This window comes from Dreissena polymorpha, chromosome 6 (genome assembly GCF_020536995.1).
Source record: "Dreissena polymorpha isolate Duluth1 chromosome 6, UMN_Dpol_1.0, whole genome shotgun sequence".
In the NCBI taxonomy this organism is placed as follows: Eukaryota; Metazoa; Mollusca; class Bivalvia; order Myida; family Dreissenidae; genus Dreissena; species Dreissena polymorpha.
In genome coordinates this window covers 5,082,488-5,101,570 of record NC_068360.1, presented here as the reverse complement: position 1 = coordinate 5,101,570, position 19,083 = coordinate 5,082,488, and the positions used below count along the sequence as shown (strand labels likewise).

The 19,083-nt window shown below is 34.9% G+C and overlaps 2 protein-coding genes and 1 long non-coding RNA gene across 18 annotated transcripts in view; 2 read left to right on the top strand and 1 right to left on the bottom strand.

The window, feature by feature from the left end:
* Nucleotides 1–61: 61 nt before the first annotated feature.
* On the top strand, nt 62–14,039 carry LOC127833775 (major facilitator superfamily domain-containing protein 1-like). Of its 4 annotated transcripts, none has more exons than XM_052359225.1 (15): nt 62–111; nt 293–546; nt 1,071–1,212; nt 2,367–2,572; nt 3,685–3,752; nt 4,505–4,613; nt 6,538–6,634; nt 7,513–7,626; nt 8,198–8,315; nt 8,829–8,885; nt 9,420–9,576; nt 10,118–10,215; nt 10,429–10,541; nt 12,511–12,558; nt 13,032–14,039. In XM_052359225.1, the coding sequence occupies exons 2-15, from the start codon at nt 397–399 to the stop codon at nt 13,079–13,081; spliced, it is 1,527 nt and encodes a 508-aa protein (XP_052215185.1). In that variant the 5' UTR covers nt 62–111; nt 293–396; the 3' UTR covers nt 13,082–14,039. The 4 variants fall into 4 exon arrangements, with proteins under 4 accessions (XP_052215185.1, XP_052215184.1, XP_052215183.1 ...); XM_052359224.1 differs by having other exon boundaries at nt 82–196; nt 388–546; XM_052359223.1 differs by having other exon boundaries at nt 99–196.
* On the bottom strand, nt 4,520–7,830 carry LOC127833792 (uncharacterized). Its single transcript, XR_008027605.1, has 3 exons — nt 7,474–7,830; nt 6,524–6,677; nt 4,520–5,115 (listed from the first exon to the last, which is right to left on the bottom strand). It is a non-coding gene; the product is annotated as an uncharacterized LOC127833792 (long non-coding RNA).
* Nucleotides 13,233–19,083, top strand: part of LOC127833773 (major facilitator superfamily domain-containing protein 1-like) — a 152,108-nt gene continuing 146,257 nt past the window's right edge. For 8 of the 13 annotated variants that reach the window (XM_052359212.1, XM_052359211.1, XM_052359202.1 and 5 more), the window contains exons 1-5: nt 13,364–13,490; nt 15,184–15,637; nt 16,096–16,301; nt 17,138–17,205; nt 17,387–17,495. In XM_052359212.1, the coding sequence (XP_052215172.1) occupies nt 15,322–15,637; nt 16,096–16,301; nt 17,138–17,205; nt 17,387–17,495 (699 nt within the window). In that variant the 5' untranslated portion in view covers nt 13,364–13,490; nt 15,184–15,321. The other 5 variants (XM_052359205.1, XM_052359203.1, XM_052359204.1 and 2 more) reach the window with 5 other exon arrangements.

Below are 19,083 nucleotides of genomic sequence, written 5' to 3'. Positions count from 1 at the left end.
CAAAACCAACACTAACACAGCAAATGATTTGATATCACGATACCATTTTAGTTGAAGGGTTATTTTTCAGATAATCGTTGTCTCGTGTATGTGTCAATGTACTGATAACATGTATGTATTCAATATTATACGTGCAATATATACGTTGACCGTTTGCACGCATTATAAAACAACACTTATGTGTCCGTGATGTGAGGTATTATTTCAGTTGATTACCATAATAATCGAATGCAAACATGCACTTGTTAAGATGGCAATGCCAATTTGGACACTGATTTCTCTTTATTTCCAGACGGAATACAAGTAGTTTGTTTTAACAAACGACAACTTATGAACGATTAGACCACACTATGTGAAACGGTTTAGTTTCGCGATTCTCTACTTCAGCCACGGACAATGTCCGATCAACCAAACGAAAGGACACCGCTACTAGAAGAAGGTCAGCAGGGTTCACTAGATGAAAAGGGGTACAAGGGCACCTGTGTTGTTGCTCTGAAAAATTCCAGTGACAATATGCCAGCATCTTTACCATCTACCATCACGCAAGTACACCTAGACGAACGGCTATTTACTTTGTTTCAGGAACATCCGTGTACACATAGTCAGAAAAATCTCATCTTATTGATGTCGTTTAAATATATAGAAAAAATACATTATGGTTGACATTTTTTAACTGTTTCATATGACTTAAATTTATAACTAATTTACGTGTTAACACAATCTGTCTGTTTGTTTGTGTTTCTGTTAATTTTGTATTAAAATAATTGTGTACTGATTAAGCGTTCGGGTCGTACATTATGCTAAATGATGGTCGATCACAACTCGTGGAGCGTTCTCGAGAGCTTATTTTAGAATGCAAGTAAGTATTGGTTTGACCCAGGAACGTATTCGAGAATACATGTGTATAGCAATAAGCTATAATTGGGCTATAACAAATAAGTTAAAACAAAACTATATAGCTGCAAATAAATAATTAAAAGACACGAACAAAAACTGCTTATAACGATAATGCTGTCATTGAAAATGTAGCAAATTCTTTAAAATACATCTGAATGTGCTTGTCTATATAGACGACCGAGGCGTTCAGTGCCGATATCAACAACGACACAAGCTCACAAGCGCCCGATGACAAGATTAATGGACAACTATGTTTGCCATCATCAACTTGCAGTCGCTACACCGTGTTGGTCTTCATTTGCCTGATAGGAATGGGTATGAAAGAAAATACAAATTGGATACTTCATGTTAAAAAAATCGATTAACAAAGACCATGAATTTCATGTTGAAATATCTGCATACTGCTCATATGCTTCTATACGCAACGTTAGTAGATATTTTGTTTTGGTATTACAATAGCACCGACAAACTCCATAAACTTGATATTGAAACAGATTATATTTTAGATATGTAAACTTCACATGGACGATAGCTTTGCTAAGGCCGGAGTGTACAGGAAACTAATACGAATTTTTATACGTGTTTTTTTATGTCCGCCCCGTAAAAAATGAACGGATCATGCTTCTGCAACAGAACGTGTTCAATACTCATAGTCATCATTTATACCAGAACATAAATAATGTATTATGTTCGCGATATTTTATGTGCTTCAATAAAAAAAACATATTGCCGATTATTATTATAAGTAGAAGTAATAGTAGAAGTAGAAGTAGGAGTAGTTGTAGTAGTAGTAGTAGTAGTAGTAGTAGTAGTAGTAGTAGTAGTAGTAGTAGTTGTAGTAGTAGTAGTAGTAGTAGTAGTAGTAGTAGTAGTAGAGGTAGTAGTGGTAGTAGTACAAGTACTAGTTAGTAGTAGTAGTAGTAGTAGTAGTAGTAGTAGTTGTAGTAGTAGTAGTAGTAGTAGTAGTAGTAGTAGTAGTAGTAGTAGTAGTAGTAGTAGTAGTAGTAGTAGTAGTAGTAGTAGTAGCAGTAGTAGTAGTAATAGTGGTATTAGTGGTAGAAGTAGTAGTAAAAGTAGCAGTAGTAGTAGAACAAGTAGCAGCAGTAACAGTAGAAGTAGCAGTAGCAGTAGTAGAAGTAGTTATAGTAGTAGTAGTAGTAGTAGTAGTAGTAGTAGTAGTAGTAGTAGTAGTAGTAGTAGTAGTAGTAGTAGTAGTAGTAGTAGTAGTAGTAGTAGTGGTAGTAGTAGAAGTAGCAGTAGTAGTAGCAGTAGTAGTAGAACTAGTAGCAGCAGTAGCAGTAGAAGTAGCAGTAGCAGTAGTAGAAGTAGTTATAGTAGTAGTTGTAGTAGTAGTAGTAGTAGTAGTAGTAGTAGTAGTAGTAGTAGTAGTAGTAGTAGTAGTAGTAGTATCGGTATCAATTATTACATATATAACGATATATTCGCTTATAGTGAATTACCTAATGCAGGTGACTACTGGTGCAACGATTCTCCGGCGTCCTTACAGAACTACATCCTGTCTGACATGCGTATCTCACAGGTCCAGTACATGGGCTTCTACTCGACCATTCAGTGGGCTAGCATCCTGTCCTGTCTGATCGGAGGCTTCATGGTTGACAAGGTCGGCATCAGGGCCAGTCTTACCGTGTCAGCTTTCCTCCTCGTCGTGGCCCATGTTAGTAATCGTCTTGTATTATATACAGTGTACATGATCACGTGAATTTGTGGGGTTCACAGTTACAGGTTTATGGATGTAAACACACCTATAAGTGGTGCTTTTTTAAAATATCTTTTTAAAACACAATTTCTTAATAATTTTAACCAGTGAATAAAAGACAGTGTGCTATGCTGCTTATGACAATGTGTAATACCGTACATCAGAATAACTTTATTAAATAAGCCTGTGTTCTTTGTCAAACATTATATGTGCACATCATTCATTTACACGGTTATGCTGCATGCAACGTGAACTGTCAAATGGTACCAATTTCATTACATGTATTCAATGATCTTTCATCTTGAAATATCGACACAAACCACAAGACAAAAAGTCTTTTATGCGTTAAACATTTTAGCACATGTATTTAAATAATTTGAGATATTTGCAAACGTTGTTTTTACATTCCGTTCAGCCCGTGTTTAAACCCCTGAGAACCCCGTTGATCCAGTACCATGTATAGACACAATTCATTTCATTCGTCCGTTGCATTAAATCAAAGACTAGCGGATTGTAACCAAAATGTCTCTGTGTCATAGTTAAATATATCAATATACAATGTATGGATTAATGCGTAATGTATTATTTATTATGGCATTGGGCACAAAAAATGGTACACAAGTTCTATATTTTTCGAACTAAATCACAACTCGTATATTTGAAAGATGTTTTCCACAATGACATGAAATACGTGTACTCTACAAGCAACAATTGCTTTACCATGGCATCGATTAAATTACCATGAACTCACCAAACTTTATTTGAACTTAACAGAGCTAAACTAAATGCTGTCAGCGCAACAATTTAACAAGTTTATATAATGGTATTTAGTTCTCCCGTTTAGAACCATAATTATCACACGTATATGGGAATAATGTTACAACCGAAAACTATCAGAAAAGAAATACATTTTATCATCCGCTAGTTTTCTTTTAAAAGACAAGTTCACTTTTTTTCTCTCAATTGATCAAAAACACAAAGGACGCTATTTGACCACATTATCTGGAAATTATTTGAAGTTTACAATGAGCCCCATCGGATTAACCGAATGTTTATTGTATTTTTTTCAGACTATCTTTGCTCTGGGTGCCATGCATGGGCAGTATTGGGTCATGTGGGCTTCACGGGCGCTGTTTGGGTAAGACTAGTTATGTTAATTTAAAGTGAAGGAACTATATACAGTCACAATAGCTATGCAGATTTGTATGCAAACATGTCATGATTGTAATTTTGGATATGTAGTTTTTCTTTTAAGCGAGTATATATGATTTCATTTTCATCATTTTATTTACTAATTCTTAAAACAATACATTAATACTAACGAGCCATTTCAATTAAACATTATTAAATTATTATTAACCATATAGGACATTTTGGTCAGTTCAATTACACTCATAACGACCAAGATGAAGCTGATACTAATACAGGAACTCGTTTTTGCTTCAGAACCAAAAGTTTGTCTATGTGTCGTATGAACTAATATTTCCTTATAGCGTACGGGTATATGTTAATGTACATGTAAGAGTTTTTTGTACTACAGGCAAAACTTATTTGTTATTGCATATAACTGTTTTTCAGTGTATTTTCTTTTACCATTTATTCTAAACTTTTGTTACACATGGAGGTTTTAATTCATCAACCTTTTATCTATTTTGATTTTATTTCATTATATCTTTTATACTAGCTTTAATTTGAAAATAATTATTAAATGATTAAACACATAGCAATGATATTATTTAAAAAATTGCCAGTGTTTTATAATTTAAACATCAAATGCTAAATTAGAAATAATTGAAACATAAGATGATATCTTAAATATAATTCTTACATATACTTTATCTAAATTATATGTTAATAAACACTCTGTTTCAAACATTAAAATTCTATTAGATTCGTTGAGGGCCCTGTGGCTATAGCAAACGACAACATGGCCGTCAAATGGTTCCGACAAAAGGAGTTGAACATGGTGATGGGTCTCAAAATCAGCGCAGCAAGATTGGTGAGTACACAAGTGTATTAAAATGAGAAAAGCCATATTTGTGAATACACACATGTGGGTCTCTGAAAAGTGAATGTTTGGTGAATTCATAAGTGTCGGTCATGTAAAAGAGTACACAATATTCGTGAGTGCACACGTGTGGATCTAATGAGATAAAGTTCAAATGTTGAGTACACAAGTGTTGATCTTGTAAAATACAGTCCGATTGTTGAGTACACAAATATGGGTCCAGTAAATTAAAGCAGGATTGACGAGAGCACATTTGCAGGGCCAGTAAAAGAAAGCAAGACAGGCGTTGGTTCAGCAACAGACTGGTAGGTACACAAGTGTGGAATTAGTGAATTACACAGCTACATTGGTGAGAGCACAGGCGTGGGGCCATTACAAATACGCAATATTTGTGAGTACATAGGTGTGGGTCTTGTATTTGACTAGGACTGGTCAGTACACCAGGGTGGATCCATTGAATGGAAGCAAATGGATGACAGCACATGTGTGGAACCTGTTTAAGAAAGAAGGATTGGTATAAACAAAAATATTTGTCCAGTATAGGAAAGCGCTATTGGTGAATAAACATGTTAGGCTCTTTTATAGAAAAGCACCAAATTTAAGAACACAAGTAATGGACCGGTATAGGATATCATTTAAGGTTAGAACACAGGGGTGGTACAAGTAAAAGATAGCAATAGTTGTTAGTACACATGTGAAGATTGGTCCAGAATAAGGACGTAGGCTTGATCAATAAAAAATGTGCGGGCAGCTTACGATTACATACGTGTAGGTCTCGTACAAGAAACAATAAAGATAGGTTAGTAAACAAGTTTCGGTTCACTGTAAGAAAGCAAAATTGATGGATACCTTTGTGTTGGTCCAATAAAATAACAAAATTGGTGAGTACATAAGTGAAGGTCCAGAATAAGACAGCGCAATTGGTGAGTACACAAGTGCAGGTGCAGCAAAAAAAAGCAAAATAGGTAGTTACACAAGTGAAAGTCGAGCAAAAGAAAGCAACGAGGAAGAGTACATAAGTGTGGGTCCAATAAAAACAGCAATATTGGTGAGTTGAACATGAAAGGTTCAGTAAAAGAAAGCACGATTGGTGTATACACATGCCAATGTCCAGTTAAATTAATTAAGAATGGTGAAAAGGGTCACTAAAAGACAGCAAAATGGGTGCGTGCACACGTTTAGATCAAGCAAAAAAGAGCGAAATTGGTGAGCACACAACTGTATGTCCAGCGCGAGAAAGCGAAAGTTGAGAGTGTGCATGTGCAGCAAAAGAACACAATATTGGTAGGTACACTAGTGTCAAGCAAAAGAAAGCAATACTATATAAGCTAAATAAGTCCGATGCAAGATTTGCGAGCACACAATTGGTAGGTACACTAGTGTCAAGCAAAAGAAAGCAATACTATATAAGCTATATAAGTCCGATGCAAGATTTGCGAGCACACAATTGGTAGGTACACTAGTGTCAAGCAAAAGAAAGCAATACTATATAAGCTATATAAGTCCGATGCAAGATTTGCGAGCACACAATATCCATTATAAAAATCAAGAATGGCAGGGGCGCATCTGTAGGTCAATTGATGCATATCGAACACGAATGTATAAGTCTTTAAATGATTAAGTCGGTTATGACGAACGATTTAGGTGCTTAAAGTCAGTGCGGCACGACAGGACAATCGAGTATGCACATTTTAACGTATTACGAATCACAACAATTTATTGATTGCTAATAAGTCCATGGAAACCAAAGTCCATGGAAACCAACAAATCGTGCATGTGTAACACACAAGTGATGTTATTAAACAGTCAATCTAAACCATAACTTTTATGTTGTTGTATACATAAGATAACATCGCGTACCATCCCATAAATGACTGAATAAATGACTGAATAACAGTTACCGTGTTTGTTTCAGAGCAGCGTCCTTACTATCAATGTGATGGTCCCAATCTACGAGTATTTCTCCAACGTGTTTGATCAACCCACATGTCTCGGAGTGACATTACTCGTTGGCAAGTGATTACGGGGTGGTTATATTCCATTAGATGGTCTGTTCTGAAATTACCGTTTAAATCTGGTTTTAAACGCTTCCGTCGATGTAATTGGGCATGCCGGATATTGTTCGTAGTCCATTTTTCACTACAACGTGAACTTTCTTAATGTTCAAGCTTAATTATCACCTTTGTCACAACGCACGTGATTTGTGTTATCCATGTATATTATATTCATGTATTAGATATCTTTCTTAAAATAGTAACATAATTGACATTTGTAAGGTATCATCTGTATAATAAGCCAAATAACCATTACGAATTATTGAGATTCAACTAAATAATTCCGGATTTTTACATAAATACTGTTTATTAATTTACTAAATACTGGTATGGTACTCGAACCCACAGCCGCGGGATACTAGTACATCACTCTACCAGCTGATATGATGATTATTCCATAATAATAGAAATGTGTTTTTCATGCCGCTATTCTTTAAACCGCATGTAAAAGTGATTGTCACATTTCATATCGGAAATTAATATGCATAATGCTTTACGGTAAATTACACAGTTACGGGGGGCGTTTGTGAACTATTCTGTGCACAGGTGTCAATTCTCAACTCACCTATTATTTAGATGTATTTATAAATACTGTTAAGCAATCACATATCATTTGTTTATACACGTGTCATTTTAACTAGAAAACCACTCTTAATGACACAATGGTCATTTGTTTATTCATGCATTATATTGCTGTATACATCTTGCTACGTTGAAAGGTTTGCATAATCGGGTTTACGTCTTCCCTCTGTTGCTATCAGACTAACATGTGGTATTTAAACTTAAAAAACACTGACTTTCATTACGTCTCTGCCAATACGACTCATATTTATCAGGTTCGGGTGTTGCCCTTGTGTCTGCGGTCTCTGCTGTAATTTTGTCCATCCTCGACCGACGGGCAGACACTTTCAACCACCACCATAACCTAGGATTACATACAAAGTCAAAAGGTACGTCATTGAATGGACTATAATAGCGCGGCTAAATACTTATTAATCGTTTTACTTGTTGCATGTTTGTATATTGTTTCTAGTGATATTACTTTTAAGTTGTATCACAATGTTTAGCACTCGGGTTTCTCTATTAACTAATGACCATGTGCTATTATAAAGTTTTCTCATCTGCTGGTGCACCTTAATTTTAACTTCGTTCATATTATATATGATATAAATAATTAGTTAATTAATTGTGTTAGCAACACCGAAACTGTAATAGTGTGTTACATTTGCTTTTATAGTATAATTAAGATAACCGACTTTAAGACAGAACGTGCTTTTAGGTTTTATGTATATGCGATGTATATTTATATAAGTAGATATTTACATGTATGGTATTATAATTATAAAGCTTAATTACAACTATCACTTGTATCTGCATAATGCAACTTATATCCTATTTTGCACACACAGTACGCTGAATTATTTTCTTTACACTGTAAGTTGTTCAATAAATATTATCTATATTTAACGAGCGTTATCAACTACTAGTATTTAACATGTGAAACTGCATTTTGTCTCCAAGAAAACGTTGAAGCGATGAAGATATCGGACGTTAAGCATTTCTCAGCCTCATTTTGGCTGATCAGCGTAACAACCGCCATTTACTACCTTCAACTTATGCCGTTTGTGGCACAGGGGCAGTAAGTTATGAAATACTAGACCTAGGTGCGATATGAAGACTGTACATGTGTCAGAACATAAACTATTAACTATACGCATGTCTATGATACATAGGTATACCAAGTCTCAGACATACATGATGTATCAAGTATAACTATTATAAACAAAATATATTTACTTCACTTTTTATCACTGGTTTAAAATACGTAAACGTTTTTTTCTTAAATATCATTTGTATTGTTTAAAGAAACAACATAGTTAAAGTTAATACAATTCTTAAAGGTATCATGCTTAATCATTCAATATCAAACACAATCAACAATATTTAATGATACTAGATTTCAAATTTCATTTCACTCAGATAAATACATCACATTAAATAAAAATATTTCACGCTGACATATAAATGAAAAATGCTGACACCCAAATTAAGTTGTATTCAGTTAAGATCTTTATATTATTTTACATATATACACTCAGGATGTATGTTAAAACATAACCCAATGCAATTATATACATGTTTTATATTTCAGAGTGTTCTTTGAAATTAAATATGGCCGAAATGCCGACCAAGCGGACAACATAAACAGGTAGGTTTTTGTGTTAATAACTACCTAGCTTTCATTAATAACGTATTACTCTTAACGAGGAAAATGTTAGTAAATACTTGCACCTGAAAGAGGTTACTGAATATAGTAGTTGTTTCAACATATCTTTACCACATGTAGCTGCATTCTAAAAGGTGTATATATACAGGATCTCATCCGATGTCGTTCGTATCTTATTAACCGAGTTTCGGGAGCTTAATTGTTAAAAAGTATTTTGCGATTATATGAAGTAATTACCGGAACGAGTAAATAACAAAAGTAACGAACAGAAAACATTTTTACAGTTTTTGTTATCACATGTTAGTAAACGACTAAACACTTTCTTTTATAAAAAAATGCTGACCAATGAAACAATTTGTTTAATGAAATAAATTCGCAAAATGATCCCATTTTGCCAATTTCATTGTACTATGATACGGAACATGAGAAACTACTTCATTACTTTCATTGGAATTAGACATATAGTTCGATCAAAGATCTTCCTTGTATGTAACAATAAACAATTTCATTTGGCAGTATGGTTTACCTCCTAGCGACCATCACTATGCCAATATTCGGCCTTGCAATCGACAAGGTGGGAAAGAACATGTCCTGGATGTTGTCGGGCATCATTCTCTCGATAGGAAGTCATGTGCTCTTGGCGTTCACTTACACAGAACCGTATATTTGTGTGGTAAGACTAATATATGTGTGTGTGTGTGTGTATTTCTTGTTGGATGAGTCATTTGTAGAAGGGTCTCGATTATTCATTATTGTTGTGTACTTGTGTGTCATAAAGTATAATGTGGTATTGAGTCTTATTGTTTGGCAATTATAGTGCTTTGCCATTAAATATGAGAATGAATGGTATGATAAGGTTTCGCACCAACTGGTGAAGCCGAAGTATCACTGTGTTAATATTTTATATAAAATACTAGCAGGTATAAACAATACTCTATCTCCTAATTACGTCAATGGAGTTTATTATTCGGATATTTTAGCGACAATGTGAAATTTCTTTCTGCATCTTTAAGGAAAACCATGCAAAAGTAAAATCCTGTTACATCCCTGGACGCGTACGTTCGATTACTCTTTGTTTAAATGCTCTGGTTTAGAATTACGTGCTATATGATTTGCATGACAGCAAAATGTTCAACCTGAATAACACACTTAGAAGTTACATAAAAAACTTTATATCATTCGATTGAAAATCATTGTTTTACCTTTGTTTTCAGATAATGTTAGGCATTGGGTATTCACTATATACAACAGCTGCGTGGCCGCTGGTTTCCCGTGTGGTACCCCAACATAATTTAGGGACGGCATATGGGCTGTACGTATGTAAACAATTTACGTAGAGATTTAACGCCGAATGTTTAAGTCTTCCAGACCCCCAATTAATGGTTGTAATGACATGCATATTAAATAAACGAATTAGAGCTTATGATAATCATCCTTTTTAAATAATTCAAAAACTGGAGTCCTTTCGTTCATGAAGAATGCCCTTTTGATGTAATGCAAAGCCAAATTACTTTCTTTCATGAAGGGTGAATACCGTGTTGTCACTGGGACAGGCGGCTGATAACTACTTGGTTGGTTACATAGTTGACACCATGGGATACCTAATACTGGAGGTTTTCTTCATAACGTGTTCCGCCGGTATGTACAGCACAGTGGTATTATGTATTGTATATGTAATGAGGGTTGATACTTCATAACGTGTACAGCCAGTATGTACAGCACATTGGTATTGTGTCTTGTCTATGTATGGAGGGTTGATACTTCATAACGTGTACCGGCTGTATTTACAGCGCAGTGGTATTGTGTATTGTCTATATATAGAGGGTTGATACTTCATAACGTGTACCGTTGGTATGTGCAGAACAGTGATATTGTGGATTGTCTATGTTTAAAGGGTTGATACTTAAAAATGTGTACCACCGGGATGTACAGAACACTAATATTGTGTATTGTCTATGTATGTATGACGTGTTCATTTTCTTTTTTTCCCTTGCAGTTTGTACCGATATCTTAAGGTATTAGAATAAATCCTAGAATACGTCTGCAATCGGTGAAACAATTTCACGTTGCGTGATGCATAATCGTGCAGTAAACATTGAAGTTTTGAACAAGAACACTGGCTTATTGAATAAAGTAATTCCGATGTATTTCACATTGCCATAAGCAGCATGAAAATCTGTCGTTTATGAACTACAGTAGTTTAAAATCTGAAGACAAAAGTTTTTAAAAAGTAATTTGGAAAAAAAGCAGCACTTACCGGTGTGTTTACATCCATTAACGTTTAATTTGGGAACCCAACAAGGTCACGTGATCCTGCACCCTGTGTATGACGTGGTATATAAAATACGAGTATAGTCGATTCCCCAATATCGGAAAATTCCAAAAGCGAAACCAAAAATTATGATTAATAGTGTGACACCCTCTTTATTATTTTAAAAAGAAAATGATATATTTATCAACCTGTTATCCGAAACAAAGATTATGGCGTTGTATCAACCTGCTAACCGAGCTTTAAAAAGAATGCGATGTGTATCACCGCTGCTAAATATTAAGTTTACAGTTGAATTTGATGTGGATGTTAACATTATCAATTAATACGTGTCTTCAAACTTATTTTTATTTTTAAGAATAATGATTCACGTTTGGATCGTTCACTCAAGCTCTGGTGGCGGTGTTTTCAGCCCATGTACATACTGGGTCCATCATTTTGTCATTAAACATTGGTATACATTTCATTACAAATGCCATTGGAACTATTCCAGAAAGTGTTGTGCTTAGTGTTTCAATGGGGTCTGGTCTGTGTCACTTCTGTCAACTTACTGTGTAGTATGGTTATACACATATTGAGATATATATAGCGTTTGGTATTAAAACATTTTTTATCTATCTTTAAAACATGCATTGTTTTAGAAATGAAAACCTACATCACGGTCGCTGACCTTTGTTCTCAGAAATAAGATTACGTGTTTCCTTATTGGAGAAGACGTTTCGGTATTGGGGAAAATTGCAACTAAAATTAAAGCTAATTTCTAATATATTGCGACGCTAAATTAATAAAATTTTAGTATATGTGAAAATGCAAGTGATTCTATTCATTCTCGAGTTAAGTTTTCGTGTTAAACACAGAAAAAGTTTTCTCAACAAATAAATCGGACGAAATTGACTGTATTTTTTAATCGGGGGCATTCAATAACCTTTTCCAACCTTTTCAGCTAAAGATCAGCCGGCTAACGCGGCTAACTGATAATAAGATCAGATTGTATGTGCTGCTAGTAACTGGCAGAATGAAGGGGAAAATGAAGTTTGACACAATTTAATTTACAATATGATAACAGAGAATGATTCACGTTAGACACTCGATGTATACCCATATGTATTTTTTTTAATTTCATTAATGTTTTGAATTGCATAACTTCATTGTACATTGCCAAACCACAACAGTACATAATAATCATACACATTGTATTCGTGCAAATCATTTGGATCGAATGTAAAAACAGACTTGAGGTAAATTCTGAAAATAACACTTATGTCATGTGTACATTAAACATATATATTTTTTTAATTTTGTTGATTTACATATGGATATTTTGTTTTTGATTTTCAGGTGCATTATTAACTGCTGCGGTACTATACACTGTGGATTCGTCGCGTGGTATGCCTACGTTGTTTAGTTATGTTTCTCGCGTGTTACTATTTCTGAAAATATCGTAGGAAACACGAGTTAAGGGGAATATTCAGGGATTTGTTTAAAATATACCACAATAACGATTTTAAAAAGAACGATGCATGTACGACTTACCGCAAGCAAAACATGATACAAGTTAGGTGACGTGCTTGAATCATCAATTATTTTTCGTAATGCTTTGTTTGCTGGTATTTTTGGTAAAAATACCCATCCCGTGTACAGTAAATTCCGGATTGAGTGATCAAATCTACACTGATCCCTTAATTAAATGACACAACAATTGTGCATGCAAGTGTAGGAATAAAAGCATTTCCGTTAAATTAAATTAATTCTGCAGAGCTTTGTATATTTTGTTCAGTCATTTCTTTATATTGTATAATATAGTACAACTATTGATAAGTCATGACCAAAATAAGTATCGTATGTTTGTTCATTTTCAGGAGGAGGATTGAATCTCAGCAGAAAGGAACGTTTGAAGAATCTTCGTTGATGATTAAAATAATTAAAAGAATTGTGAGTTTCGAAACATTGCTCGATATTTTACATCAATCTCGTTAACTACAAATGTACACAATGCATCAGCAATGCAACCGACAATTGTAATATTTCACCAGTTACTCCCCTTTGTATGTAATTCGCCACCTAAATAAGCAAAATGTAAACAAAGGCCAATGTGCGCATCAATTTTCATTGTCGGATGTATTAAATAACTATTTGTTATGTTAACCAAGTGATGCAGTGATTTGTTGAGAAATTAATAGTAACTTAGTAATTGGTGCATTTGTATAAATGTAATATTATTCAATAAATTATACAGTCATTCAATGAGTACAACGAGTCTACATGTTACGAAGTCGAAGAGTTTATCATTTTGCTGAAATCATTGATCCAATCTAATGGTAGTCCGTAATACTATGATTAATGAATAAACTTATGTTCGATATTGAACCCTCGTGTCTGTTATGCGAATGCAATTTTCATGTTTTTCTTGAAACTCAGATAAATGATGGTGTGAGTTAACAATGTCTTCACTGCCTTACCGTTTGAATATTGGCGCGTTCGTCCTGCTTTCTCCTAATCTTCGCCCTTATTATTATAACCAGACGAATGCAAATGAAACAAATAAAGCAAATGTGTATTGTATGGAGCTTTTTGTTTCGTTACAAAATAATTATGTATTCTTTTGTAAGACAAGTATGTGTATTGCATTATAATTAATAATTTTATCAGTCTGCAAGCTGGTATTGTTTAATGCTTATATGCATGCCATTGTGTGTAAAAGGCTTTTGTCTCAACAAAATACAAATTTAATATCTTTACATGTAATATAAACACCGTATGCTTGATAAGTTATGTTCAAGTTTTGTAAAAGTAAGGTGAAATAGCTTCTACTCAATGCCAGGATTAAAATTTATTGTCGATGATGTTAAATAAATGTAATAAAATAATGTTGTGTATTATGTTATTATTATTTATTAATTATTATTATTATGTTTCGAGCACCCATTCATGATTTTAATAAATGTATTTTAAAACGTTCATCTGTCTTTCTGTAGGTATGTCCGTCCGTAAGTCCGTCCGTCCGTCTGTCTGTCTGTTTGTCAGTCTGTATATCTGTCTGTCTCCGTCCGTTTGTCCATCTGTCTGTAAGACTGCTAGTTATCAAATTAAATAATAACTCATTATTGCTCTCAAACACAATAAATATTGAGTAAATGTGTAAACGTGTGTACATATGAAAAAGCAACACATACTTCCTTTAAAGGGGCCTCTTCACGTTTTGGTAAATTGACAAAAATAAAAAAAAGTTGTTTCAGATTCGCAAATTTTTGTCTTAGTTATGAAATTTGTGAGGAAACAGTAATACTGAACATTTACCATGCTTAAAATAGCCATTATATGCATCTTTTGGCGATTTAAAAACATGAAAATTTATTAAGCGTTGCAACTCGAAACGAATTAATAATTTGGAGAGTTTTGTTGTCGTTACATTTTATGAAACTACGAGGATTGCGTATATTAAGTATAAAATACCTCACTGATCGCATGAGCACGGATGGTCGAGTTGTCTAAATGGGATACTTTTTACTCCAGGACTCCAGGGGTCAGTGGTTCGAGCCCTGTTGACGGTTACATTTTTTTAAATGTTATTCTTCATAATTTACTGTAGATATTTAGATCCAATGTTTAAATTTATCGATATAAAACATTTAATGACAAACTTTAATACATGCCAAAATCTGTGAAGAGGCCCCTTTTTAACTCTTTCTTAAAATGCACTTTGTTGCAAAATATCAAATCGATTGATTTTAAATTGTATTTTGTTCAATGCCTTTATAGTATTCTAGAGGGCGAATGAAATTAGGGCGAACGATTGTCACGCCGAACTTACCCGATACCTTTCATACTAAGTTAGTTCTGCTAAATTATTACCAAAGATCGTACATTGATAGATAATTTTGAATACATTTATAATTCAATATCGGTACCGTAAAAAATACAACAAATCCACAAAATCCGAGGATTGCTGTTGCATTGAAAAGCTGCAAGTCATTTCGTCTAAATAAATCATATATGCATGGAATGTATTAGTTTTAAATCGAAGTGAACACGCTGGAACATAGTCTCTAAAGATTGCAATATAAATGTCTCAATATTTGCACATGGTTGGAACTCTTCGATGTTTTGAACGTAATGACTGATTGGCGTGTTTAACTGAATAAGAATGTGATGGAGAAAGTGAGTGAAAAATCTCCGCTGCTTGCAAATAGATCTGATGTTCGCAATTCGTATACTCGAACTGACGACGCTCAAGAAATAGCCAGAGATTCGGAAGAAAATGATGATCTGGATTTCCACACTGCTGTTTATAATATCTGTCATGTGCAGATCGATGTATGTGAGCAATCAACGTCTAGTTTGACTGACGTCAGTTCAAACGTTGTTGGACATACGGACGTTACTGGGAATGGTGGTACACCAACTGAAAGATTTTCAAAGCTGTTTCGATGTTTCTTTCTTTTGTTGCTGTGCATAGTCCTTACAGGTAAGTTTATCAAATGGAAACAAGACATGGTATTAATTGGAAATTTCCTTTGGGTTGGCATGTTGGCATGTCCTTACATAAAAGATTTGCAACGGACCACTTTCGTGTATGAACGATGTGTTGTTTACCACTATATACATTTATACCTAACTGGTAGTTTAATTGTTTCACAATATTTTCGTTATATAGCAGACAAGAGAAAAAACACCAATTTCCATGCAATTTTGATGTTTTTATTGCAATTTGTTAAAACGAGTACTGTTTTACTGGTGTAAGGGTACCTACTTAGTACAACGGTCAAAAATGAAATTGAATCATTGTTTTCTATAAATTAATTTAACATGTTTAAGGCGATGTAGTTATGATGAAGTATTGTATTAACAATATACATGTATGCTTTGCTGTAAATGTGTATACATGTACGTTTGTCGCTATGAACTTGAAATAATGGATTTTAGGGGACTACATTTGCTATGACAGTCCTTCTGGTATCCAACAGCATGTCATCGAGGACATGGGCATATCAAAGACGCAATACATGGGCTTCTACTCCACGCTACAGTGGACAAACATACCGTCCTCGCTGTTGGGGGGATTTCTAGTTGACAGGATTGGAAACAGACTGAGCATGCCGATCTCCACTGGACTGATTGCGGCTTCCCATGTAATAACAATTCTGATTTTTCTACTCCCGCTAAAAACTTTCTACCATTAATATGGATTGTGGTTACACATTCTTTCAGCTTAGAGTTAATTATTGTAAAAGTGTGTACATACGCATTACAGTGTTTTTTTTTGTCTCAATAACAATCTTCTGTTCGCATACACCATTAATTTTATCTTTTTTTAAGCAATTCAATTTGGCTTTTTATTGTGTGTATATGCTTCACTTAGGTTATGTTATGATAATCCATAATTACATTTGTGTGCTAATATACTGTGTATTCAAAAAGATAATTCTCTAACACTGTCTATGATATAATTTATACGTATATTTTAACAAATAAGCACATCGATATGTGCCCTGTAATTTGTAATAAGCACACCGATATGTGCCCTGTAATTTGTCAGTTGGAAGTCTTGCTGGCCCAAATGACCAATCTAATAGGCTCAAATACAGGCTTTGTATATATATATTACTTTTTAACCCGGGTCGGTAACTGATAAGTATTGTGAAATCAATATTATTTGTCGGACACTAATTTTCATTGGTCCTCTCAGCACCGATTTCAAATGTACAGCGAACGTTAGTGTCCGAAGCCTTATATCAGACTACATGTATTAAAAAATCCACGTACTCAAAATGACGCGAAAATGCCAGATTTAATGAATTTACTAAGTTTCATGACAACAAAAATAAATGAATCTTCAGTATTTTGGCACTGTGTTTTGAAAACGGCTTTGCATTATAATTTAAAATGAGGCAACTGTTGTTTTACATGAAAAACATATGTTCGTTATTTAATATTATAATTGCTACACATATGTTCACATTTTCAGACCCTCTTTGCAGTGGGTGCCCTTTTTAAGAACTACTGGGTCATGTGGGTCGCCAGAGCCTTGTTTGGGTTGGTATTTGTATTACTAGTATTTCATTTGATCAAGTTGGGTTTATTCGCTTTTGATTTTGAATAAGGTCTTTTAAAAAGGCGCTTTGAATGAATGAGATGGATATACAGTGATCGTAAAGGAACAACTCACGTCTCCGTCTTGTTATTTGTCTCACTATATAAGTACTATCGCTTCTAGGCTCGTAGCCGCCCCGTCAGCCATTGCAAACGACAACCTGACGGTGAAGTGGTTCCAACAAAGCATGCTCAATATGGTGATGGCCATGAAGACAAGTCTAGGACGGGTGGTAGGTTGTAGGACGGGTGGTAGGTTGTAGGACGGGTGTAAGGTTCAAGGACGGGTGGTAGGTCCAAGGACGTGTGGTAGGTTGTAGGATGGGTGGTAGGTTGTAGGGTGGAGGAAGGTTCTAAGACGGGGGGTCGGTTCAAGGACGGGTGGTAGGTCCTAGGACGGGTGGTAGGTTGTAGGACGGGTGGTTGGTCTTGGACGGTATGTTGTCTAGGACGGTAAGTGATTGGACGGGTGGTAGGTCTAGGACGGGTGGTAGGTCTAGGACGGGTGGTAGGTGTGGGACGGATTGTGGGTTCTAAGACGGCGGTCAGTCGAGGGCGGGTGGTAGGGTTTAGACCGGTGGTAGGTCTTGGACAGATGGTAGGTCTAGGATGGGTGGTAGGTCAAAAACGGGTTGTAGGTTTTAGGACGGGTGGTGGTTTCTAGGACGGATGGTAGGTCTAGAACGGGTGTTAGGTTATGAGACCGGTGGTAGGTCTAGGGCGGGTATTAGGTCACAGAGAAATGCGTGAAAGATTCTTGGGTGAAGAATATGAAGAATTGATTGCGCGAACATTCATTGACAACGAATTTATGATGGGTTCATTGATTGCTACTTAATGAAACTTTATTGACTGAATAATTCACGAAACGCTGATTATTTTTTTAAACAATTCATTAATTGAAGATAATAAATGAAGCTTTAATTGATTTAATAATTCATGGCGCTTTTATTGATTGTCAAATTCATTTTACATTCATCGATTGAAAAATTCATAAAACGTTCATCTCTTGCGCAGTAAACGAAACGTTTATGTACAGAAAAATTCGGTGACTTTCATTGATTGAAGAATTCATGATATGTTTAATCGGTTGTAGAAATCCTATAGGCTTCACCAGGGGTTTTTTTTTAGAAAAAGGGGAAGACGCTGGACGCTCGGTAAAAGGGGAAAATAGAGCGCGAAAGAGACATATTTGGGGAAAAAATAAAGCTGTTAATTTCAATGTCTATAACTCACCTACAGACTTCAGGGGTTTTTTTTAGAAAAAGAGGCATGTCTCTGACCTTTTTGTTCTTAAACTCATGAACAAGTATGAAAGTCAAAGTCCTAAATAAAATTGCAGGGGTAGATCTAATAATGGGAAATGTTTTCAACTGGGGCCGGGGGACGATGTCAATATTGTGATTTCAATTTCATGATGAATGGGTAGATGATCTAGATCTGCTACAGTATTGGAAGGGAAAGCTGCGGCAGCTGCCGATTGTGTACTTTCACTTTCACAATGTTCGATGTTGATTACATCACGGACTCTTTACACTCCGTGATTACATTTTCCTCCGAATCCTTCTGGGTTTCAACGGTTTTTGATGATTCATTCTTAAAAAATGCATTGACGCAATTAATATTTGCCGAGTCCGAACATTTTTGTTCGTGTATGAACGCCAATTGTGAGACTTTTTTTCTGTTTTAACATTTATATCTTGGCTTTCACATAACACGGATGAAAATTTGACTGTTTTCCAGTAATTAATTGACAATACACCCTTCTCGCTCAAGACCGGAAACCAGTAAAATAGTCATATGATTAATACGATTTGTTGC